The sequence below is a fragment of the Gasterosteus aculeatus genome, chromosome 20 (assembly GCF_964276395.1).
Source record: "Gasterosteus aculeatus chromosome 20, fGasAcu3.hap1.1, whole genome shotgun sequence".
Taxonomy (NCBI): Eukaryota; Metazoa; Chordata; class Actinopteri; order Perciformes; family Gasterosteidae; genus Gasterosteus; species Gasterosteus aculeatus.
The window spans coordinates 331,321-355,931 of record NC_135707.1 but is presented as its reverse complement, the minus strand read 5'-3'; the positions used below and the strand labels follow the sequence as shown (position 1 = coordinate 355,931).

The 24,611-nt window shown below is 46.5% G+C and overlaps 1 protein-coding gene and 1 long non-coding RNA gene across 3 annotated transcripts; both read left to right on the top strand.

The window, feature by feature from the left end:
* Nucleotides 1-5,693: 5,693 nt before the first annotated feature.
* Nucleotides 5,694-24,245, top strand: LOC120810370 (rho guanine nucleotide exchange factor 2). 2 transcript variants are annotated; one of them, XM_078094218.1, is made up of 22 exons: nt 5,694-5,934; nt 10,521-10,683; nt 12,383-12,450; nt 12,528-12,591; nt 12,878-13,010; nt 13,271-13,374; nt 14,326-14,469; nt 14,550-14,800; nt 15,119-15,244; nt 16,048-16,165; nt 16,275-16,523; nt 16,598-16,674; nt 16,769-16,941; nt 18,355-18,422; nt 19,242-19,454; nt 19,533-19,610; nt 19,780-19,835; nt 19,997-20,038; nt 20,629-20,679; nt 21,626-21,910; nt 21,992-22,136; nt 22,305-24,245. In XM_078094218.1, exons 1-22 carry the CDS (start codon nt 5,878-5,880, stop codon nt 22,352-22,354), a joined length of 2,715 nt encoding a protein of 904 aa, XP_077950344.1. In that variant the 5' UTR covers nt 5,694-5,877; the 3' UTR covers nt 22,355-24,245. The 2 variants fall into 2 exon arrangements, with proteins under 2 accessions (XP_077950344.1, XP_077950343.1); XM_078094217.1 differs by having other exon boundaries at nt 21,989-22,136.
* On the top strand, nt 10,904-11,246 carry LOC144389471 (uncharacterized). Its single transcript, XR_013453558.1, has 3 exons — nt 10,904-11,025; nt 11,058-11,089; nt 11,122-11,246. It is a non-coding gene; the product is annotated as an uncharacterized LOC144389471 (long non-coding RNA).
* Nucleotides 24,246-24,611: the final 366 nt, after the last annotated feature.

Here is a 24,611-nt window from a genome sequence, read left to right as displayed (position 1 = left end):
GCAGGAGGCTGAGGTCCATCAGGACTAAGACCTCCCGCCACACCAACAGTTTCTTCCCGTCGGCAGTCGGGCTCATCAACAGAGCCGGTCCCCCACTGACTGACTATAACACTCCACCGGTCACTTTCTTTCATTCTGCACATGTCACTTTAACTGCAATTCATCACTTGTCACTCGTCACTTTGTCTCTTGTCTGTTACTTGTTTGTTAGTGCACTTTATGCTTAATATTTTTCTTTTTAACTCTTTTAATATTTAACATTTTTTAACTTTATTCTCTTGTTTTATACTAACCCATAGCCTTATTCTACTAACACATTGCATTAGCATTTCATTCCACTTTATTTTATTACTTGTGCACTGTTGTCTTGTCTGTCTACTGTCGCGCACTAACCGCCAAGACAAATTCCTTGTATGTTTGACATATTTTGGCTAATAAATGTTTCCTGATTCCTAATTCCTGATTCCTTACTCTCTGTAACTAACGACCCATCAACTGACTCTGTACCTGTTTGCTCCCTCTCTCCTCCTCTCTCCTCCTCTCTCCTCCTCTGTTCTATCAGCTCTCCCTTCTACTGACTCCTTGGCGATGAGAGCCACCATGCGAGCATCGGAGAGGAGACGATGTAAATATAAACGACCTGATGACCTGCTTGTGTTTCAATCTCTTCTCTCCTCTTTTTCTGCTTCTGTCTCTGCTGCCAAAAGCTCTTTCTACCAATCCAGAATCCAATCTTCATTTTCTAACCCCAAAAAACTCTTTTCGATCTTCTCCAACCTCCTTGAACCCCCTAGTCCTCCTCCTCCCTCCTCCCTTCTTCCAGGAGACTTTGTCAACTACTTTACCAAGAAAATAGCTGACATACGCTCCTCCTTCTCAAACCCACCTCCTCCTACTCGTGTCCCACTGACTTCACCTCTATCGTCCTCACTTCCCTCCTTCACCCCCCGTTTCCTAACAAAGTTCTTACCCTAGTAACCTCTGCCCGTCCACCACCTGCCCTCTTGACCCCATTCCATCACATCTTCTACAATCTATCGCTCCTGACCTTCTTCCTTTCCTCACCTGTCTCATCAACAACGCTTTGATATCTGGCTGTTTTCTCTGAAGGAGGCAATAGTTAACCCTCTCCTGAAGAAACCCACCCTCAACCCTTCTGAAAAAAACAGCTACAGACGGTCTCTCTTCTTCCCTTTTTGTCCAAAACTCTTGAACGTGTGATCTTTAACCAACTCTCCTCCTATCTCCACCGTAACAACCTCCTTGACCCCCACCAGTCAGGCTTCAAGGCCGTTCCACAGAGACTGCTCTCCTTGCTGTCTCAGAGCAACTCCACACTGCTAGAGCTCCTCTCTGTCCTCTGTCCTCGTCCTTCTGGACCTCTCTGCTGCATTTGACACAGTCAACCACCAGATCCTTATCTCCTCCCTTCAGGAACTTGGTGTCACAGGCTCTGCTCTCTCCCTTCTCTCGTCCTACCTCGACGGACGCACCTACCGGGTAACCTGGAGAGGATCTGTGTCGGAACCTCGTCCTCTTACCACTGGAGTTCTTCAGGGTTCCGTCCTGGGTCCCCTCCTCTTCTCGCTCTACACCAACTCTCTCTGCGCTGTCATTCGCACTCGCACTCCTCCACTCCTCCGCTCTCTTCACTGGTACCGGTGGCTCATCCAGTTCTAACCATGGTGCTCACGTACCATGCTGTGAATGGATGGGGTCCAGCTTCCATCCAGGACCTGGTCCAACCCGACATCCCGACCCGCACTCTCCGCTCTGCATGTGATAAACTGCTTGTTCCTCCTCACTGAGACCAAAACACTCGACTAGATCTCCACTCTTTGCTGTCCTGCTGCTAAATGGTGGAAGGAGGTCTCTGAAGACATCAGGACCACAGAGAGCCTTCACATCGTCACCTAAAGACACACCTCTTCAGACTCTACCTCCACTAACACACTAACTGTAGCACTTACATTGGACTTATAATGGTTCTTATCTACAGCAAGTTGTACATCGGCTTATTTGATGAAATCACACTTTCTTGTTTCTTGTTCTTCTGACTTTGTGTCCTGATGGTTGAAATGTTCTTGTTGTAAGTCGCTTTGGATAAAAGCGTCAGATAAATGACAAGTGATGTCATGTTATTATTGTATTATCAATATTATTGATCTAGTGAGTTCCATTGGATCAACTTGTTGGTGGTTCGAGCCCCGGCTGTCCCATGTCAAAGTGTCCCTGAGCAAGGCACATAACTCCTAATTGCTCCCCGGGCAAAAAGCCAAGGGTTAAAAAATGTAGTGTAATGTAAGTCGCTTTAGATAAAAGCGTCAGCTAAATGACCTGTAATGTGATGTAATGTGACCTAAGGAGAGTCAGGTACCTTTACAGACTTAAAGTACTTGGATACATCTCTCTATGATGTAGTGAAGTACTTTGAACAACAGTATAAAATCACATTAAAGTACATTAAACGGTCATTCTGTGCTGTAGTTCTGCCAGCAGGGCGAGACGTCATATTATGACATCACTTCCTCCTGACTGAGTGTGTGTTGTTGGAGCTTGTTGTCGTGGTAACAGTAGTACCGGTCAGTAACAGGCAGATGTGAACAGATGTGTCATTCAGGGGGCTGAAACAGTACACAGTATCATTAAAGTATTTAAATTAAAGTATTTGTGTGTATATAATACGAGTGTACTGTAGTATACTCAAATGCACATGTACTATATTATGTGTACATGTAATACAAATATACTGCAGAATACTGATACGTACATGTACTATAGTATACCATGTATATATTGTAAACATGTACTGTACTGTAGTGTACTCACTCACATATCAATGTAAACATATATACATGTACAACGGTATTCTTATTGATGCATGTACTTTATTATACTCAAATGTACTAACTTCAGCAGTGAGAGTACTACTACTTCAGCATGAGTTGTTGCTGCTGCAGCAGGAATACTTCTATAATACTATTACCTGACAAGTATTCACTATAGCAGTATGAGTGCTTACTAATGCGGAGTACTACTAGCTCAGTTTCTCATTTTTCTACCTGTGCTGTCTCGCTACAGGTGAATAACTCCACCACAGTCACAGATTATATTCATACTCATATTCACATAAAACTGTGACATTTAAAGTGAAATAAAATGCTACATGAAGCTCAAATACGCTATCTGCAGATACATGAATACGCAGGGATGCTGCGTAATTAATCAGGAGTCAGGAACGTTTATTGCCAAAATATGTTAGACATACAAGGAATTAAAGGGATAGGGGTTAGAATACAATGAGACAATGGACAACAAGACAAACAACAAAATCACATGTTCAATTAACAAATGAGATCTACAGTATGAAATAGAAGGCTACAGGCCAGCAGGATATCAAATAAAAACAACAAATAAAAAGTTAAAAATGAAGTGCACTGGCGAAAAGAAAATCATACTCTACACAACTGTGTTGTGAACGGACAATACTTGTCAAATCAATGTAATACCTCAATGACGAGAGCAAACTACCAAACTAACAAAGAACCTGATTATAACACGTGTATAAATAATATAAACAGCTAGCTTCCTGATTGTGTTTAGGGTTTGCTAGCCCTACTAATACTACTGCAGTATGAGTACTATAATACTACTGCAATATGAGTACTGTAATATTACTGCAGTATGAGTACTATAATACTACTAATACCAATACTACTGCACTATGAGTACTATAATACTACTGCAATATGAGTACTGTAATATTACTGCAGTATGAGTTCTATAATACTACTAATACCAATACTACTGCAGTATGAGTACTATAATACTACTGCAGTATGAGTACTATAATACTACTGCAATATGAGTACTGTAATATTACTGCAGTATGAGTTCTATAATACTACTAATACCAATACTACTGCAGTATGAGTACTATAATACTACTGCAATATGAGTACTATAATATTACTGCAGTATGAGTACTATAATACTACTAATACCAATACTACTGCACTATGAGTACTATAATACTACTGCAATATGAGTACTGTAATATTACTGCAGTATGAGTTGTATAATACTACTAATACCAATACTACTGCAGTATGAGTACTATAATACTATTGCAGTATGAGTACTATAATACTACTGCAATATGAGTACTGTAATATTACTGCAGTATGAGTACTATAATACTACTAATACCAATACTACTGCAGTATGAGTACTATAATACTACTGCAATATGAGTACTGTAATATTACTGCAGTATGAGTACTATAATACTACTAATACCAATACTACTGCAGTATGAGTACTATAATACTACTGCAATATGAGTACTGTAATATTACTGCAGTATGAGTACTTTTATACTACTAATGGCAATACTACTGCACTATGAGTACTATAATACTACTGCAATATGAGTACTGTAATATTACTGCAGTATGAGTTCTATAATACTACTAATACCAATACTACTGCAGTATGAGTACTATAATACTACTGCAGTATGAGTACTATAATACTACTGCAATATGAGTACTATAATATTACTGCAGTATGAGTACTATAATACTACTTATACCAATACTACTGCAAAATGAGTACTATAATACTACTGCAGTATGAGTACTATAATACTACTAATACCAATACTACTGCAGTATGAGTACTATAATACTACTGCAATATGAGTACTGTAATATTACTGCAGTATGAGTACTTTTATACTACTAATGGCAATACTACTGCACTATGAGTACTATAATACTACTGCAATATGAGTACTGTAATATTACTGCAGTATGAGTTCTATAATACTACTAATACCAATACTACTGCAGTATGAGTACTATAATACTACTGCAGTATGAGTACTATAATACTACTGCAATATGAGTACTATAATATTACTGCGGTATGAGTACTATAATACTACTTATACCAATACTACTGCAAAATGAGTACTATAATACTACTGCAGTATGAGTACTATAATACTACTAATAAAAATACTACTGCAAAATGAGTACTATACTACTACTGCAGTATGAGCACTGTAATCCTACTAATACTACTGCAATATGAGTTCTATAATACTACTGCAGTATTACTATAATACTACTGCAATATGAGCACCTACTGCTGTGGCAGGAATACTACCACTATAACAATACTGAAATATGAGTACTTACTATAGGAGTGTAAATACTTTTACTGCTGTACTGCAGCACTGCAGTTTACCAATGAGAGACACACAATGTGACGTCACTCTAATCAGTTATCGATCACTTTCACAGTTTGGGCTCTTTGTGATTCCGTTATAAGGCGAGAGATGTGTCTGGTTTCTACACCGACGCCCTCTGGGACGGGCGGGGTCGGTGCTTGGTGGTGCCACGTCACACAGCACTGCGTTGTACTCTGCTGTAAACGGCGGGCGGGGTTAAGCTAACCCTCTGTTCATCAACCACGTGACCCCAAACAGCTCACTGATTGAATGCGGAGAATCACGTGACACGTTAAGACGTTGTCATAGAGACCGACCCCACCGACGTCGTCCTCTTCGCTGTCCCGGTATGGAAACAAGCGCTCTCTGACAGCTGCCGAAGGGCGGGGCTTTTAGTGCGTGCGGTGAGGTGAATGGCCGACGGCAGTGACAGTAGGCTGAGCTCTGATTGGTTAGAAGTAGATTGTGGTGCTGTCTGTCACAAAGACTCCCCGCCCCCCAACCGGGCTCAGACTGCGGACTACTCCGAGACCAGGAACCCAACGCTCCCGCATTATTACCGGTTAATTATTGATCAGTTAGAGGTCGTATTTTCGCTCAGGTGATCGATCAGGTGTGATCGGCTCGGTTCTTTGGAGGGGATGTCCCGGCTGCTGGAGAGCAGGAGACAGGACAGGATGAAGGAAATCAACCTGAAGGTGAGCAAAGAAAGAAACGGGACCCACGGGCGCGTGCACACCGACTTTAATGATCGATAATGATGCGTATCGATGAGCTGTGTGCGATCAGACGGTCAGCTGGTGATCGATTGGAAACAGATGTGCGTGTCTCACTTTGTTCCGCTTTGTTCTGCTCGGTCCGTTACTACAGATGTGGGAGGCTTATCGATACTTAGTGTGGGCGATCGATCGGTGCTCGGTGACCGGGGATCAGCTGATCGGTCGATGATCATGATCATGTTCATGTCAGAAGGAGTTTGTGGGTGAAAAGACTGAAGAAGTTCAACAGATCAAAAAACGGAAACGGACCATTTTTTTACTCCCGTTAACTGGAAAGCGGGTTTATAAATAAGCATGTAAATATCTGTATTCATGTACATGTGTAGAATCACACCGCGGGGGCGTGCGTGCGCGCGCCAACGTGTGCGTGTATAATAACAGCGGACACGCGGTGTGTCCGTGTGTCCGTTAGCAGCTCGTGGCCGCTTTGTCCTGCAGGAGGAAACGCGCGGGGCGGGGGGAGGGGAGCGCGTGCGCATACGCGTGTTCGTGTGTGTGTGCGTGCGCGTTCATACAGGAAGTGTTGGTCAGGACTGAAGGTGGATGTTTGACCTTTGACCTGAAACAAACCGGCGGTAGAATGAAAAAAGGGTTTTAGTTTCTTGAGAGACACTTTTATTTCCACAAAATGACAAAAAAACGTTACCATGGTGCCACAATACGAAACGTCTCAGTGTCCTCATACACAACACGTGTCTTCACTGTCCTCTCCTTGTCCACTGGAAGCCTGTCCTCATACACAACACGTGTCTTCACTGTCCTCTCCTTGTCCACTGGAAGCCTGTCCTCATATACAACACGTGTCTTCACTGTCCTCTCCTTGTCCACTGGAAGCCTGTCCTCATATACAACACGTGTCTTCACTGTCCTCTCCTTGTCCACTGGAAGCCGTCCTCATACACAACACGTGTCTTCACTGTCCTCTCCTTGTCCACTGGAAGCCGTCCTCATACACAACACGTGTCTTCACTGTCCTCTCCTTGTCCACTGGAAGCCTGTCCTCATACACAACACGTGTCTTCACTGTCGTCTCCTTGTCCACTGGAAGCCTGTCCTCATACACAACACGTGTCTTCACTGTCCTCTCCTTGTCCACTGGAAGCCTGTCCTCATATACAACACGTGTCTTGACTGTCCTCTCCTTGTCCACTGGAAGCCTGTCCTCATATACAACACGTGTCTTGACTGTCCTCTCCTTGTCCACTGGAAGCCTGTCCTCATACACAACACGTGTCTTCACTGTCCTCTCCTTGTCCACTGGAAGCCTGTCCTCATACACAACACGTGTCTTCACTGTCCTCTCCTTGTCCACTGGAAGCCTGTCCTCATACACAACACGTGTCTTCACTGTCCTCTCCTTGTCCACTGGAAGCCTGTCCTCATACACAACACGTGTCTTCACTGTCCTCTCCTTGTCCACTGGAAGCCTGTCCTCATACACAACACGTGTCTTCACTGTCCTCTCCTTGTCCACTGGAAGCCTGTCCTCATATACAACACGTGTCTTGACTGTCCTCTCCTTGTCCACTGGAAGCCTGTCCTCATACACAACACGTGTCTTCACTGTCCTCTCCTTGTCCACTGGAAGCCTGCGTGGTGTTCTTCAATTGAATCAAAAACCAGAACTGGATCAGTGGAGTTTAGGAGCCTCCTCCCCTCCGTGGTTTCTCCACCTGGTCCTCTGTCAGCTTCTCCGTCCTCCTGCTCCGGGCTGTCCTGCTCTGCCCGATGGAATCCAGCCCGAGAAGAGTCCACTGCAGGTCCAGGACCTCAGGCAGGTGGACCCTGAGGAGCTCAGCATTACCCAGTCATGGGTCCTTCTCCATACAGGACCCAGAGTCCTCCTCCATACTGGACCCAGAGTCCTCCTCCATACTGGACCCAGAGTCCTTCTCCATACTGGACCCAGAGTCTTCCTCTATGCTGGACCCAGAGTCCTCCTCCATACTGGACCCAGAGTCCTTCTCCATACTGGACCCAGAGTCCTCCTCTATGCTGGACCCAGAGTCCTCCTCTATGCTGGACCCAGAGTCCTTCTCCATACTGGACCCAGAGTCCTCCTCTATGCTGGACCCAGAGTCCTTCTCCATACTGGACCCAGAGTCCTCCTCCATACTGGACCCAGAGTCCTCCTCTATGCTGGACCCAGAGTCCTCCTCCATACAGGACCCAGAGTCCTCCTCTATGCTGGACCCAGAGTCGTTCTACATACTGGACCCAGAGTCCTCCTCCATACTGGACCCAGAGTCCTTCTCCATACGGGACCCACAGTCCTTCTGCATACTGGACCCAGAGTCCTCCTCTATGCTGGACCCAGAGTCCTCCTCCATACGGGACCCAGAGTCCTCCTCTATGCTGGACCCAGAGTCGTTCTACATACTGGACCCAGAGTCCTCCTCCATACTGGACCCAGAGTCCTTCTCCATACGGGACCCACAGTCCTTCTGCATACTGGACCCAGAGTCCTCCTCTATGCTGGACCCAGAGTCCTCCTCTATGCTGGACCCAGAGTCCTCCTCCATACTGGACCCAGAGTCCTTCCTATCTTCTCCCTCTTCAGCTGAGGGGCTTTGAGCTGCTCCTCACCCCCTCCCGATCCCCGTGTCTCCCCTTCCCAACCTCACCTGTCCCCCCTGTGTCTCCTGCCAGTCCTTCTTTGTCCCCTGTGCTCTTTTCATTTCGCTGCTGGTCTGGTCCTCATAAGACCTGGTCTTCTCTTTCCCACAGTTCAAACTTCTCAAGTCGTCAGTTGATGCGTAAACAACATCATCACGTCGAGTTCCCTGCTCCTGCTGTCTCCTGTGAGACACCACGTGTCTCAGCAGAGAAGACCTACAGCCAGAGGACACCTCGACCCCGTTGTCCATCACGAGGTCCATCATCTTCTACACTCCCCACGAATATGACCACAGCCGCGACAGCCAATCATAGAAATAGAAATAATAGAACATTTCATATCAATAGCCCTCAATGGTCTGTGGAGGTCAGACAGCATGAGTCAGAAGATCCTTGTTGATAAATGAATAATGGGGCAGGATGCTAGCTGGAGCTAACGGCTAACGGCGTAAGTGTGACAGACAGCGGGTGTAAAGCTGAAGCATTCTATGTCAGCGGTCCCCAACCGTTTTTACCTCGCGGGCCGGTCGAGAAGGTCCGACCGGTCAATTTTCAAAATAAAACATTTTTCAGAAAAAATATATATCTAAATATATATCTAAGCTTTCCGTGGTGCGGCCCGGTACCAAACGGCCCACGGACCGGTAGCGGTAGGGCCGGTGGTTGGGGACCACTGTTCTATGTGACACGCAGGTAAACCGCATCCCCACCAGAGGCGCCGTGATACGTAACATCGGTGTGACCGAACCTCCTAACTGTCACTCATGAAGTCTGAAGGCAGCGACGTCACGCGTGTGCGTTCTACTGGGGAGACCAGAACTACAACGATCCTCGCCCCCCTCCCCCCTCAGGCCACACTGCTCACAGTAAACTGGTTTCAGGTACCTGAGTCTTTGCTTCGTGGGATGTTGCTGCCCCCCCCCCCCCCCCGTCCCATGACCCCCCTCAGACAGAGGTCTCATTATCGCTCTCATCACTGAGCTCTTTATTATTGATCAGCTGATCGCTGACTGTCACCAGCTCATTGAACCTTCATACGAGTCACTTTACTGAATCTTAAATAAAACTTTACATGTTACGTTCTAAACATGAACAGATTCTATTACGTAACTGTGAGACGTTAAAGCACACGTGGTACACACACACACACACACACACACACACACACACACACACACACACACACACACACACACACACACACACACTTCCTCTTCCTGCCCCTCCCAGTTCAGAGAAGCTGATGTAAAAACAGAAGGAGAGAGAAACAAATATGGTCACTTCCTGTTCACTGGTGATTAATAACAAGATGGTGTCGGACTGGATGATGATCTTTTTAATCAGCACAATTCATCACTCGACTCACACTGTAACAACACATGAACCATCTGACGTCACGACAAGCGTCTCCGTCCATCACAAGGACGCAGCTCAGTGGATCCCTAAACACCGCCTTGTCCTTTCCTAACTCCTCGTCAACTCTCCTAACCACCTTTGCTTCACCCTGTGACCTTTTCCACAGAGGTCAAGGAATACTGTTTAGGAATAGATGTTAGAAGGTCATTTTTGGATTACTTAAATCCAATCTTAGAAGTCAGAGGTCACTACCTTGACTACAGCTCCCATGAGGCCTTGCTGCTGCCACTCTCACCTGCGATGAGTCCTCATCTGTTATTCAGCTCTAGGTGCCCCTGAGCAAGTCATCTGAGTTGGCCAATGGGATCGCAGCTCTGAGGTGCTCCGCGTAAACAACAGCGTCCTTGGTTCCTCGCTCGCGATTGGTCGACTCGATAAAGAAAGCCGATTTGCTCCTCCAGATGAACCATGTGACCGTCCTGAGCTGGTGAATGGGTTACCGCACTAACATTGACACGTCTGTCTGCCCCCAGAACAAGGAGAAGGTGCGGCTGAAGGAGCGGGAAAAGGAGGCGCGTGAGAGGGAGGCGCGGACCAGCAACGGTCACCTCTTCACCTCCCTGACGGTGTCCTCCACCACGCTGTGCTCCTCCTGCAGCCGCAGCATCACGGCCAAGGAGGCGCTGAGCTGCCCAGGTACTAGTACACCTACATGCACATATAAACACGTACATATATACATATATATGTGTATACATGGTTCTGATGACGGGCGACCACTCAGTCGAGTGTGTGTGTGACAGATGGTGTGTTAATCCTCCCTCAAAAGGACAGATGTACATCTTCAGATTTTTTGATTAAAACACAACACGTCCTGTGATATGATTGGCTGTTGAGGTCCAACCCTGAGAAGTAGGTCGAGGGAACACGCGTGTGTGTGTATGTGTCTGTCTGTGTGTGTGTGTTCCTCCTCTCCTCACTACTGGGGGTTCTATAGTTCCATCAGGTGGACTACAGAAGGTTCTATGGTTCTATCAGGTGGACTGGTGGGGGTTCTATGGTTCCATCAGGTGGACTACAGAAGGTTCTATGGTTCTATCAGGTGGACTGGTGGGGGTTCTATGGTTCCATCAGGTGGACTGGTGGAGGTTCTATGGTTCTATCAGGTGGACTGGTGGAGGTTCTATCAGGTGGACTACAGAAGGTTCTATGGTTCCATCAGGTGGACTGGTGGGGGTTCTATGGTTCTATCAGGTGGACTGGTGGAGGTTCTATGGTTCCATCAGGTGGACTACAGAAGGTTCTATGGTTCCATCAGGTGGAGTGGTGGGGGTTCTATGGTTCTATCAGGTGGACTGGTGGAGGTTCTATCAGGTGGACTACAGAAGGTTCTATGGTTCCATCAGGTGGACTAGTGGGGGTTCTATGGTTCTATCAGGTGGACTGGTGGAGGTTCTATGGTTCCATCAGGTGGACTACAGAAGGTTCTATGGTTCCATCAGGTGGAGTGGTGGGGGTTCTATGGTTCTATCAGGTGGACTGGTGGGGGTTCTATCAGGTGCACTACAGAAGGTCCTATGGTTCCATCAGGTGGACTGGTGGGGGTTCTATGGTTCTATCAGGTGGACTGGTGGAGGTTCTATGGTTCCATCAGGTGGAGTGGTGGGGGTTCTATGGTTCTATCAGGTGGACTGGTGGGGGTTCTATCAGGTGCACTACAGAAGGTCCTATGGTTCCATCAGGTGGACTGGTGGGGGTTCTATGGTTCTATCAGGTGCACTACAGAAGGTTCTATGGTTCCATCAGGTGGAGTGGTGGGGGTTCTATGGTTCTATCAGGTGGACTGGTGGGGGTTCTATCAGGTGCACCACAGAAGGTTCTATGGTTCCATCAGGTGGACTGGTGGGGGTTCTATGGCTCTATCAGGTGGACTGGTGGAGGTTCTATGGTTCCATCCGGTGGACTACAGAAGGTTCTATGGTTCCATCAGGTGGAGTGGTGGGGGTTCTATGGTTCTATCAGGTGGACTGGTGGGGGTTCTATCAGGTGCACTACAGAAGGTTCTATGGTTCCATCAGGTGGACTGGTGGGGGTTCTATGGTTCTATCCGGTGGACTGGTGAAGGTTCTATGGTTCCATCAGGTGGAGTGGTGGGGGTTCTATGGCTCTATCAGGTGGACTGGTGAAGGTTCTATGGTTCCATCAGGTGGACTACAGAAGGTTCTATGGTTCCATCAGGTGGAGTGGTGGGGGTTCTATGGTTCTATCAGGTGGACTAGTGGGGGTTCTATCAGGTGCACTACAGAAGGTTCTATGGTTCTATCAGGTGGACTGGTGCTTTTTTCTGAACACCCGTCTCTCTCTCTCCTCCCCTGTGTGCTTGTCTCTCTCTTAGCATGTAACGTCACCATCCATAACCGCTGCAGAGACAGTCTGGCCAGCTGTGCCAAAATGAAGCAACGGGTAAGAACCGTCTCACTGTCTGTCTGACTGGACACCGACCCGTCTGTCTGTTCTGACTGCCTGTCTCTCTCTAAAAGCAACAGAAACTGACGCTGTCAAGAAACAGTTCAGCTCTGCAGAATGTCACCATGCGCAGCAAAAGTGAGTTGACCAGTCTGTCCTTCTTCCTGTCTGTTTGTCTGTCTCCCTGGCCTTCTGTCTCTCACATAGAAGGACACTGTCCTGCAGCATTGTGGGAATCGTAGTCCTGAAGCTTAATGTTCATTCTGTTTGTATTTGTTGGTGCAGTTCAGGTCTGTTCTTTTAAATCATAGAAGAAGAAGAAGAGCTCTTCTTCTCTGCTGCTTGTAACCGATGATGATGATGATGGTGATGATGATGATGATGATGATGATGATGACGATGATGCCTTGAGTTCTTTGTCCAGCTCCAATGATGAAGGAGCGTCCAAGCTCGGCCATCTATCCCTCCGACAGCCTCCGCCAGTCGCTGCTCGGCTCGCGGCGCGTCCGCTCCGGCCTCTCGCTCGCCAAGAGCGTCTCCACCAATAACATCGCAGGGTGAGTCCTGCAGTCGCCTCATTGGCTGGTGCATGTCCTTGCGTGCATAATCATTACTATGTTGGACATTAGGCCCCGACTATTTGATTATTCTGTATAATCATTTCCGTGATAAAGGTTGATCACACAAATCATTTGGAGCTTGAAGTCTGTCTCTTGCCTGTCTCTCTCTCCTGTCTGTCTCTTTCTCACTTGTCTCTTTCACCTGTTGTCTCTCACCCGTGTGTGTCTCCCTTTCACCTGCTCTGTCCGTCTCTCAGGATGAGTGAGGACTCTGTAGGTCTCAGGAGGATTCTGTCTCAGTCCACCGAGTCTTTGAACTTCAGGAGCCGGACTTTGTCCATGGAGTCTCTGACTGATGACGGTCTGTAGTTTATTATTGCTATTCATATCATTATTACTACGACTCTTCATATCATTATTACTACGACTCTTCATATCATTATTACTACGACTATTCATATCTATTCATATCATTATTACTACGACTATTCATATCATTATTACTACGACTCTTCATATCATTATTACTACGACTATTCATATCTATTCATATCATTATTACGACTATTTGTATCATTATTACTACGAATCTTCATATCATTATTACTACGACTCTTCATATGATTATTACTACGACTCTTCATATCATTATTTCTACGACTATTCATATCATTATTACTACGACTATTTGTATCATTATTACTACGACTCTTCATATCATTATTACTACGACTCTTCATATCATTATTACTATGACTCTTCATATCATTATTACTACGACTATTCATATCATTATTACCACGACTATTCATACCATTATTACTACGACTATTCATATCATTATTACTACGACTATTCATATCATTATTACTACAACTATTTGTATCATTATTACTACGACTATTCATATCATTATTACCACGACTATTCATACCATTATTACTACGACTATTCATATCATTATTACTACGACTCTTCATATCATTATTACTACGACTATTCATATCTATTCATATCATTATTACTACGACTATTTGTATCATTATTACTACGACTATTCATACGATTATTACTACGACTATTCATATCTATTCATATCATTATTACTACGACTATTCATATCATTATTACCACGACTATTCATACCATTATTACTATGACTATTCATATCATTATTACTACGACTATTTGTATTATTATTGTAGCATTAAGAGCTGCAGACTGAAGATTAAATAATTAATAAACAATGTGTGTCCCTTTGTGTGTGTCTCTGTGTTGTGTCCCTCTGTGTTGCGTGTCCCTCTGGGTGCAGCTGAGTGGTGGTGGAGCCCCCTGCTGGAGGAGCTGCAGGAGGACGGGCGCTGCGTGCAGGCGGACAGCTGGAGCCTCGTGGTGGAGCCGAGCTTCCTGCAGACGCTTCACAAAGACCTGATCAAGAAGCAGGACGTCATCTACGGTACCGAGTACACGCAGTACACGCAGTACATATACATGTGTGTTTAAACACATGGCTCACAGCAGGCTCCGCCTCCTCAGAGCTTATCCAGACTGAGTTCCACCACGTGCGAACCCTGCGCATCATGGAGGGTGTGTACCGGCGGGCCATGCTGGAGGAGGTGCAGCTGGAGGCGGCCGTGGTTCACACCATCTTCCCGTGTCTGGACCAGCTGACGGAGTGGCACTCCAACTTCCTGTCCCTGCTGCTCCAACGCAGGAGGGAGGGGCTGATGGAGGGCAGCTCCACCAACTTCACCGTGCGCTGCATTGGCGACCTGCTGCTTAAACAGGTACCCGGCTTCTGCAGGTTAGACAGGTAGCAGGGTTCTGGAGGTTAGACAGGTAGCAGGGTTCTGGAGGTTACACAGGTAGCAGGGTTCTGGAGGTTAGACAGGTAGCAGGGTTCTGGAGGTTAGACAGGTAGCAGGGTTCTGGAGGTGAGACAGGTAATATCAACCTTTCATGTGTTGTAATCAAGAACTTAAAAGCTTATGAATGAAAAACAGTTCTACTCTCAAAAGAGTGATAAAGGAAGAACGAACTGGAAACGTCCAATCGGATCATTTTCAGTGTTAACTGTGTGTGTCTGTGTGTGTCTGTGTGTGTAGTTTTCAGGTCAGCCTGCAGACGACATGAAGAAGCTCTACTCTGAGTTCTGTAGTCGACATCCCAAAGCTGTGAAACTCTACAAAGAAGTTCTAAACCGAGACCGACGGCTGCAGCAGTTCATCAGGGTGAGGACCAGGACCTGCTCCATCCGCTGGCCCTGAAGTGCAAAACACAACAACATTAACATCTTACGGAAAGGGGAGGGCCTTATAGCCGAGGACGGACCCTTCTGATTGGACAGACGGACTGTCTGTCTTCTAACAGCAAATGGCACACGGCTCTCACTCACTGTCACGCACTCCGCCACACATCCAACTCCTCACACGGAATCGGACTCCCTGAGCCGTGTCGGCCGTAGCGTTATTTACTTTATTTACAACACCTGAATATAACCAAACAACAAAACAGCAGTAAAACGGTGGTGAAACACTAGTAGGACACTTTTAAGACACTGGTAAAACACCGTCATCTCTCCGTCACTTCCTCCCTCATCACTGCCTCTCAGTCCCGCCCCTCATTCATTGATTGACAGAATATCTAGAAAGCGGCATTTCTCAGCTTTCAGAGTGGCGCTCGTTTGAATCCTTCATTTCACTTTCCGTTGCCGACGAAAGGCTTCGGATTAAGACAGACAGTCTGTCTGTCCAATCAGAAGGGTCCGTCCTCTGCTTCCTGCTATAAGGCCCCACCCTTTCCGTAAGGAGTTAATGTTGTTGTGTTTTCCTATTTTCTGTTGTGTTTTGCACTTCAGGGCCACCGTAGTTCCAGGACGAGGACCAGGATTAAGACTTGAGTCTGGACCTGGTTTATTTCAGCTTTAGTTCTGGTCTCTGGACCAGACTCTGACGTTTAGTCTGTTTTGAAGTGGTCTGACCTGGGTTGACCTGTTGTGTCTTGACCCTGATTCTCTCCATCCCATAATGCTCAGCGGGCCTGTCGTGGTCCTCTGCTGCGTCGTCATGGCGTCCAGGAATGTATCCTGCTGGTGACTCAGCGTATCACCAAGTACCCTGTTCTCATCCAGCGGATCCTCGACAACACCAAAGGTACCTGTGACCTCTCATGACCTTTAATGAGCCCTGACCTCTAATACCCTTAACAAACTCTGACCTTGAGTAACCTCTGATAACCTCTGACTCTGTGTCCTGTGACCAGGCAACGAAGAGGAGGCGCAGGCATTGAAGCGGGCCCTACTTCTCCTGAAGGAGCTGATCGGCTCCGTGGACCAGGAGGTGCTGGAGCTGGACCGGACCAGGAGGCTGCAGGAGATCCAAGCCCGTCTGGACCCACGTGCCGAGGCGGAGGTCAGAGGGGGAGGAGTCTTCAGAGGAGGAGAGCTGCTTAGAAGGAAGCTCCTCCATGAGGGACCACTCCTCTGGAAGGTCCAGGGCTCCAGGATGAAAGGTAGAGAAGGGTGATGTCACCAGCAGCTACTGTGATGTCACCAGGAGCTGACCCCCTGTCTGCTTTGTCTCTAGATGTCCAGGTCCTGCTAATGTCGGACATCTTGGTTTTCCTCCAAGAGAAAGATCAGAAGTTCACCTTTGCATCTCTGGTGAGTCTTGTATGTCTACCTGACCATGTGCCGCTCTGTGCCCCTGTCCCTCAACCCGACTGTCTACCTGACCATGTGCCTGTCTGTCTCTCAGGACAAGTCTCCAGTGATGTCCCTGAACAACCTGATTGTCAGAGACATAGCCAATCAGGAGCGAGGGATGTACCTCATCAGCTCCTCGACTCCTCCTGAGATGTACGAGCTTCATGCTTCATCTAAAGAGGGCCGGAGGACCTGGATGAGCCGCATCCAGCAGACTGCTCTCAGGTCAGTACCTCAGAGCACCTCAGAGTACCTCAGAGTACGTTAGAGTACCTCAGAGCACCTCAGAGTACCTCAGAGTACGTTAGAGTACGTCAGAGTACCTCAGAGTATGTCAGAGTACATCAGAGCACCTCAGAGTACGTTAGAGTACGTCAGAGTACCTCAGAGTATGTCAGAGTACATCAGAGCACCTCAGAGTACGTTAGAGTACGTCAGAGTACCTCAGAGTATGTCAGAGTACATCAGAGCACCTCAGAGTACGTTAGAGTACGTCAGAGTACATCAGAGTACATCAGAGTACCTCAGAGTATGTCAGAGTACATCAGAGCACCTCAGAGTACGTTAGAGTACGTCAGAGTACCTCAGAGTATGTCAGAGTACATCAGAGCACCTCAGAGTACGTTAGAGTACGTCAGAGTACCTCAGAGTACCTCAGAGTATGTCAGAGTACCTCAGAGTACGTAAGAGTACATCAGAGTACCTCAGAGTACGTCAGAGTACATCAGAGTACCTCAGAGTACGTTAGAGTACCTCAGAGTACGTTAGAGTACGTCAGAGTACCTCAGAGTATGTCAGAGTACATCAGAGCACCTTAGAGTACGTCAGAGTACGTCAGAGTACCTCAGAGTATGTCAGAGTACCTCAGAGTATGTCAGAGTACATCAGAGCACCTCAGAGTACGTTAGAGTACGTCAGAGTACATCAGAGTACATCAGAGTACCTCAGAGTACGTTAGAGTACCTCAGAGCACCTCAGAGTACGTTAGAGTACGTCAGAGTACCTCAGAGTACCTCAGAGTATGTCAGAGTACGTAAGAGTACATCAGAGTACCTCAGAGTACGTCAGAGTACATCAGAGTACCTCAGAGTACGTTAGAGTACCTCAGAGTACGTCAGAGTACGTCAGAGTACCTCAGAGTATGTCAGAGTACATCAGAGCACCTCAGAGTACGTTAGAGTACGTCAGAGTACATCAGAGTACATCAGAGTACCTCAGAGTACGTTAGAGTACCTCAGAGCACCTCAGAGTACGTTAGAGTACGTCAGAGTACCTCAGAGTATGTCAGAGTACATCAGAGCACCTCAGAGTACGTTAGAGTACGTCAGAGTACATCAGAGTACCTCAGAGTACGTCAGAGTACCTCAGAGTACCTCAGAGTATGTCAGAGTACGTAAGAGTACATCAGAGTACCTCAGAGTACGTCAGAGTACATCAGAGTACCTTGGAATACATCGGGTTTTTTCACGAGGCGGTGGTTCCGCCTCGTGTGCGATTATGTCCGTTTATGTGCCCGTGTGGCGCTCGTACCAGCGGACCCCCCCCCTCCTGAAGTAGTAAACCTAGAAGGAATACTGAATACCTCAAAGTACCTCACAAGACCTCATAGTACAAGTACTTCATGTGTTTTTTCTGCAGTTGTCCGCCTAGAGACGAGTTTCCGCTTATTGAGACCGAAGATAAAGCTTTACTGAGAAGACTCCGAGGTACAGCACCTCCTCCACTACACCTCCTACTGCACCTCCTCCACTACACCTCCTACTGCACCTCCTCCACTGCACCTCCTACTGCACCTCCTCCACTGCACCTCCTACTGCACCTCCTCCACTACACCTCCTACTGCACCTCCTCCACTACACCTCCTACTGCACCTCCTCCACTGCACCTCCTACTGCACCTCCTCCACTACACCTCCTACTGCACCTCCTCCACTACACCTCCTACTGCACCTCCTCTACTGCACCTCCTCCACTACACCTCCTACTGCACCTCCTCCACTGCACCTCCTACTGCACCTCCTCCACTGCACCTCCTACTGCACCTCCTCCACTACACCTCCTACTGCACCTCCTCCACTACACCTCCTACTGCACCTCCTCCCCTACACCTCCTCCACTACACCTCCTCTACTGCACTTCCTCTTCTTCACCTCCTCTGCTAAACCTCATACTACACCTCCTATTGCACCTCCTCCTCTACCACACCTCTTAATACACCTCTTCCGCTCTCTCCTAATACTTTAACACCTCCTCTTACTCGTCGTCTTACCACAATACCTCCTCCTACTACAACACCTCCTTCTAGTCCTCCCTTTACTACACCTACACCTCCTCTTCTTTCACCTCCTCTGAACACTCCTCCTACTGCTACACTCTTCATTCACCACCTCCTCCTTCCACACCTCGTCTTTGTCTATATTTCCCTTTTCTGTCTTGCCTGGTTGTAAAATGCCTTTTATGAAATTAAAATCTACTTGAGATCTAATTGAACATCCCTCGCCTCCTCCTCCTCCTCCTCCCTCCCAGCTGACATCCAGCAGAAGGACAGGGAGGTGCTGGAGCTCCTGCAGGAACGGGTGACCCTGTTCTCTGACCTGGTGGAGGCAACAGGAAGAGGAGGGGATGGAGAAGGAGGCGTAGAGCTCAGCACCTCCTCCTCCTCCTGCAGAAACTTGTTCAGGGCGGACACTCCTCACGCTCCTCGGGCCGAGCCGCTCCTCATCTCCTCCATCAGCGAAGGTGAGTCTTCATATTCATATTCATAATCAAACTACAGTATATTCATACTGATGTATGCTTATAATTCTTCTTCTCTAGTGGATAAACTGACCGAACTGCTGCTGAACACCAGCATCAACAAGTCCTCCGTAACCAACGGCAACCAGGAGCTCAGCAGTGAGTTGCCTTCACCTAGGAAACCGTTTGCATAATCACTTTGTGACAGAACTGATATTAATTGAATAATTTATCCTTTACAGCTTTAAAATAATGAATATCCATGTGTTATTGTAACATGTAATTATTGATTGACTGTTTATTAATGTATCATTAATTGATCCTTCAGATGGTGACTCTGGTTCCCCGAATGGATCATTTGATTCTAACAACAGCTCATCAAAGGTGAATCTCTTATTCAAACAGCAAGTTTTTAATGAATTAAGTCGAAAAAGTGTGGACTTTTTATTGTGTGTGGCCGTATGTGGCCCCCTACTTTTATATATTATATAATTTATATATTAATACATATTAATTAGATTTAACGTCTTCTGTTTGTCCTTCAGGACAGAAACGGTAACCAGCTGCAGGAACGGTCCATGAACGAGGTAACAAGCACTTCCTGTTTCACTATCGTCGTGTGAGCGAGAAACAAACCTTGATTCAAGGTTCACGGCTTTATCATCACACTCATCAGCTGCCTGCAGTAGCGCCGCGGTCGAGGAGCGCAGGGCTCCCCACACTTTTTTCTTCTTTTCGAGCTACTTTTCACTCAACTTTTCAATCCAACTCAATGGCGATCTACACCCCCCCCCCCCCCCCCCCTCCACCACCTCCTGCTCGGGCAGCTGCACACCGGCAGCGCAAAACGAATCGATATAAAATAAACACAACGTGCGCCTCGTCTGTCAGAAGCGTCGCGTGGTCACCTCACGTGATGTTTCTTTCAATGGGTTGGTGAAGGACCTGGTCCTCCTGGTCCTCCTGGTCCTCCTGGTCCTCCTGGTCCAACGCATGCCCTCACTCACAGAGTGAATTTATGACAAAGTCATCCGGTGGGCCAAGGTTTGACACTTGTGTCACAGATGACTAATTAATACCAATAATACAATATGCTGTCTAGTGGGTTTGCCTGAGCACATATGAACACTGTCCAATCAGAGCAGTCGTTAACATGTGACACCTGTCTTCTCCGCAGGAGGTCCGTCAGCGATTGGTTGGTCTGAGCACGCAGCTTCACGCCCTGCAGGTGAGGAACCTCTTTATTGAGTCATGGTGGTTATTTCATGTGAATGAAGAGACTTCATTCACATAGAACCACCATCAGATAGAACCACCATCCACATAGAACCACCATCCACATAGAACCACCATCCACATAGAACCACCATCAGATAGAACCACCATCACATAGAACCACCATCAGATAGAACCACCATCCACATAGAACCACCATCAGATAGAACCACCATCAGTACTTCGTTCGACACCTCTGCTGAAAACCCTCACTGACCCCCTCCTGCTCCTGGACCCCCTGCAGTTACAGAGCCAACAGGTCTGTAGACAATGCGTGCACATGGTCCTCCACTACATCCTCCAGCATCTGGACTTCAGCTCTGCATTAACACCATCGTCCCGTCTCTGCTGCGCAACAAACTTGTCCAGCTGCACGTGCCCGACTCCACCTGCAAGTGGATCACAGACTTCCTGTCCGACAGGAAGCAGCGCGTGAAGCTGGGAAACACGTCTTGCTTTAGAATAAGATAAGAGATTAGATAAGATATTTCTTTATTAGTCCCACAATGGGGAAATTCACGGGATCACAGGCAGCAAAGTGTACAGTGCACACAAGGTACATGGTAAAAACCAAGAGAAATACTAGACCAGAAAAGAACTAAATATACTAGGAACTAAATAAATATACTTATATGTACACACAGTGTCTCACGGTGGTTATTGCGGAGATGCTGCTACTTGTGCGGCGCCATGGTGTCACTCCAGGCCTCCTGCCTGATGGAAGGGGCACAAAAACACATTTTTCCCCTCATCAGTTGGTCTCATGAACCACGTCCCCATGGACCCAAATCCCCGGAACATCCTGCACAGTCGTTTACATTGGACCAACCGTCGGGACAAATGCCTCCACGTGTAACATATGGGGCAATAAATGGCTTCTGATTCTGATTCGTCCACAGGCTGCTGTGATTCGTCAGGACTCCATCCTGGAACTATCAATTGGAACAGATCCCGCCCCCTCGTCCACCACAGGCCCCGCCCCCCGCCTCTCACGTTCAATGTCGCGCGACACGGGTCTGGACTCGAGCGGGGAGGCGGTGTTGCTGCGGAGGCAGGTGGAGCTGCTGCAGGAGGAAGTGACACGGCTACGTAGGAGGGGGGAGGAGCCAACGTGGGAGGGAGCAGAGACAGAAGACAAGAAGAGGGGCAACGGGGAAATCAATAGTGTCAACAGGGGAGAACAAGTGAGTCAGGATTAAGTGAAGGGTTAAATCTGGCAACAAGCTAACCTATCGTAAGCTAAGCTACAATGTCTGTTTTAGCAGGGGAGCAGGAGGCGTGGCAGCAGAGAGTTGGAGCTCCGCCCCCTCGCACCACTGGCCAGCCAGGATCCCGTGGACCAATTAGACAGCGAGGGAGGAAGCGAGGAGGAAGTGATGAGGATCTCTCCTCGCTCCGACAGCCCGAGAGGTATGACTTTGATCTGTATTGATTTCAATATATATTTGTTGTAACAATGATGATAATATCTTCAATAAATGTATGTACTATGTGATGATGTCATATTACCATATATAAAAGAAATATTATATATTATAAATATTATCTCAACGTAACTTGTGACCTCTGACCCTTCAGATTTGCAGGACATCCCAGAGGAGAGCGAGTGTGGAGCCGACCCCAGTTAACATGGCACGTGTTGCCAATGACCTCAGGGACCCGCTGATGTCACCGTGATGTCACCGTGATGTCACCGGGGCACCAGTCGCTGTCAGACTCTTATTGTGAAAGCTGTCTTACAGATGCTTTTAAGACCAAATGGGACTTCTGAATCGCAGCTGTCATACTTTTGACTTGAAGTCTTTTCTGAATGTTGCTGTTAGGTTAGAAACAGGAAGTATAACCATGGGACCTGTTTACATCATCGCGTCAGCTGTAGCCCTGCCCACTCCCATCAGGGTGGGAGGGGCTTTGTAGTGGGAGGGCGGGGTTTATACCGTGTCATTGGACTTGTTTTATCTGTCACTGAAACACATTAATAGTCGCCACACTACATTACCCACAAGGCCTTTGGAAATCAACAACCCGCTTTGTTCGGTTGTACTATAATGTCTCTTCTTGTGAGAATCAAACTGTGTAAACTGTATTTATATGGTAATTTAAAGCTCAACGTAGTTCATCATTAGAAATATGTAGGATTTTGATATCAAATAGTCAAAGAGACGAAAATCTGTTTGTCATTTGTGAGACCAAAAAAAATGAATTTGACTTAGGAACAAGGGTTGGCAGCCAGCCAGAATTTATAAGTTTACAGAAATCGTTTTTAAAGGGTCTCTTGTTTCAGGAAGGTTACTTTTCAGTCGTAGGTCAGTGGTGTTTTTAGAAAAAAAACAGATGTTTGCTGTCTGACTGAAGCATGAGGTCATGTTAGCATGTTAGCATGGCTGTTTTTTTTATACTTGTATAGAACCTGATCATATATTGTCTTATCGACGGGTTGGTTTTAATCAATCCGCTTGTTTGAGGATGTTTTTATGGAGAAAAGATAAACCAGCGCGTGTGCTGGTAAATGTCGTTTATTGAGCAAAGGGCTTCCTCAGTGCTGCTCTTTTAAACCAGAGTGCTGTGCCGTTATGTCCCAGGATGCATTGCACTCGAGCTTCTGATGGTCATATCCTGGAACTCTGGTTCCAATAAATGCCAAGAGCGTCCTCGTCCAGAGCGTCCTCGTCCAGAGCGTCCTCGTCCAGAGCGTCCTCGTCCAGATCGTTCCCTTTAACCAAGAGTGGTTGAACTGCAGAGCAGAACTTTATTGACATTATTCACATAGTTAACCAAGATAAAAAAAAAAACGTCTGCAGATTTTTACTAATATTTCCCGCTGGATTTGAGGAGATGACATGGTCGCCATGGATACGGTAACCATGGAGAACGCCGCCTTCACTGCAAAGCTACTGCTGCTGATGTCAGTGTGAAGGACGACTGTCTCGCTGCTGTCAGGTTTCAAACCTCAGACTAAATGCTGAATATTTAAATAAAGGTTTAGAGATCACATGATGCGAAACACACTCAAGCATTTCTAAAACGTTTAAAGGAGGAATGAACATATCATGTTCATTAATCTCAAGCCACCTTGTATTTTTTACACATTTATATTTCATCAGGGGAAATACTTTGTTCTCACTGTTTCAGGTGTTCTGGTGTCACGTGATCCTTCAAACTGCAACTGATCATGACTAATTACTAAAGGCTTTTATTGTGAAGGTTGATAACTCCCTGGCTTTTAAAGACTTTTAAAAACAATTTGAAGTCCAGGCTGATCACAGGTTTCTTATTATGAAGTCATTTTTAACAGTAAAAACGTTCTAATGAAGTGTTTGTACAAAGATTTGATCTGAAAACTGAAGATGATGCTGTTGTTTATTGTTGTGTGCTTATTATAAATCTAATCAGCTAAACAAAATGTGACAATGTTTTTATTCACAGAGATATTTGAAATACGTATTTCAATTACTTGTGGGTATTTTGTAATTGGTATTCAATAGGGCCAATAAAAATCAAATTTAAAATACTCAAAAATAGGGTTGTGTGTTGAGGTAAATATTTATCTGAGTGACACATGTCAACTAGCTTGATGTGTAGTTTATGTCTGGGTCGGGCTTCGTGGCCTGTGCTACATGGCGATGGTTATAATATCATAAATAAAGCTAGTGATGTGGTCACCATGCCACCGGCCAACATCAAAGAGAAGGTCGTCGTGGCGCAGGGGGTAGAGCGGGTGTGCTGAGAACTGCAAGGTTGGTGGTTCGAGTCCCGGCTGCCCATCTCTCAAGTCTAAGTGTTCCTGAGCAAGACACCCGACACCTAATTGCTCCCCGGGAAAAATGTGAAAAAGACATGGATTTAAAGTGTAATGTAAGTGGCTTTGGATAAAGGCGTCTGCTA

What these genes read in the sequence shown, in the direction of transcription:
- LOC120810370 (XM_078094217.1), top strand. Translation starts at nt 5,878, where the DNA reads ATGTCCCGGCTGCTGGAGAGCAGGAGACAGGACAGGATGAAGGAAATC. An exon ending in CCAGGGCTCCAGGATGAAAG is followed by an intron (nt 16,524 to 16,597) that starts GTAGAGAAGGGT and finishes CTTTGTCTCTAG; the next exon opens with ATGTCCAGGTCCTGCTAATG. An exon ending in ATCCAGCAGACTGCTCTCAG is followed by an intron (nt 16,942 to 18,354) that starts GTCAGTACCTCA and finishes TTTTTTCTGCAG; the next exon opens with TTGTCCGCCTAGAGACGAGT.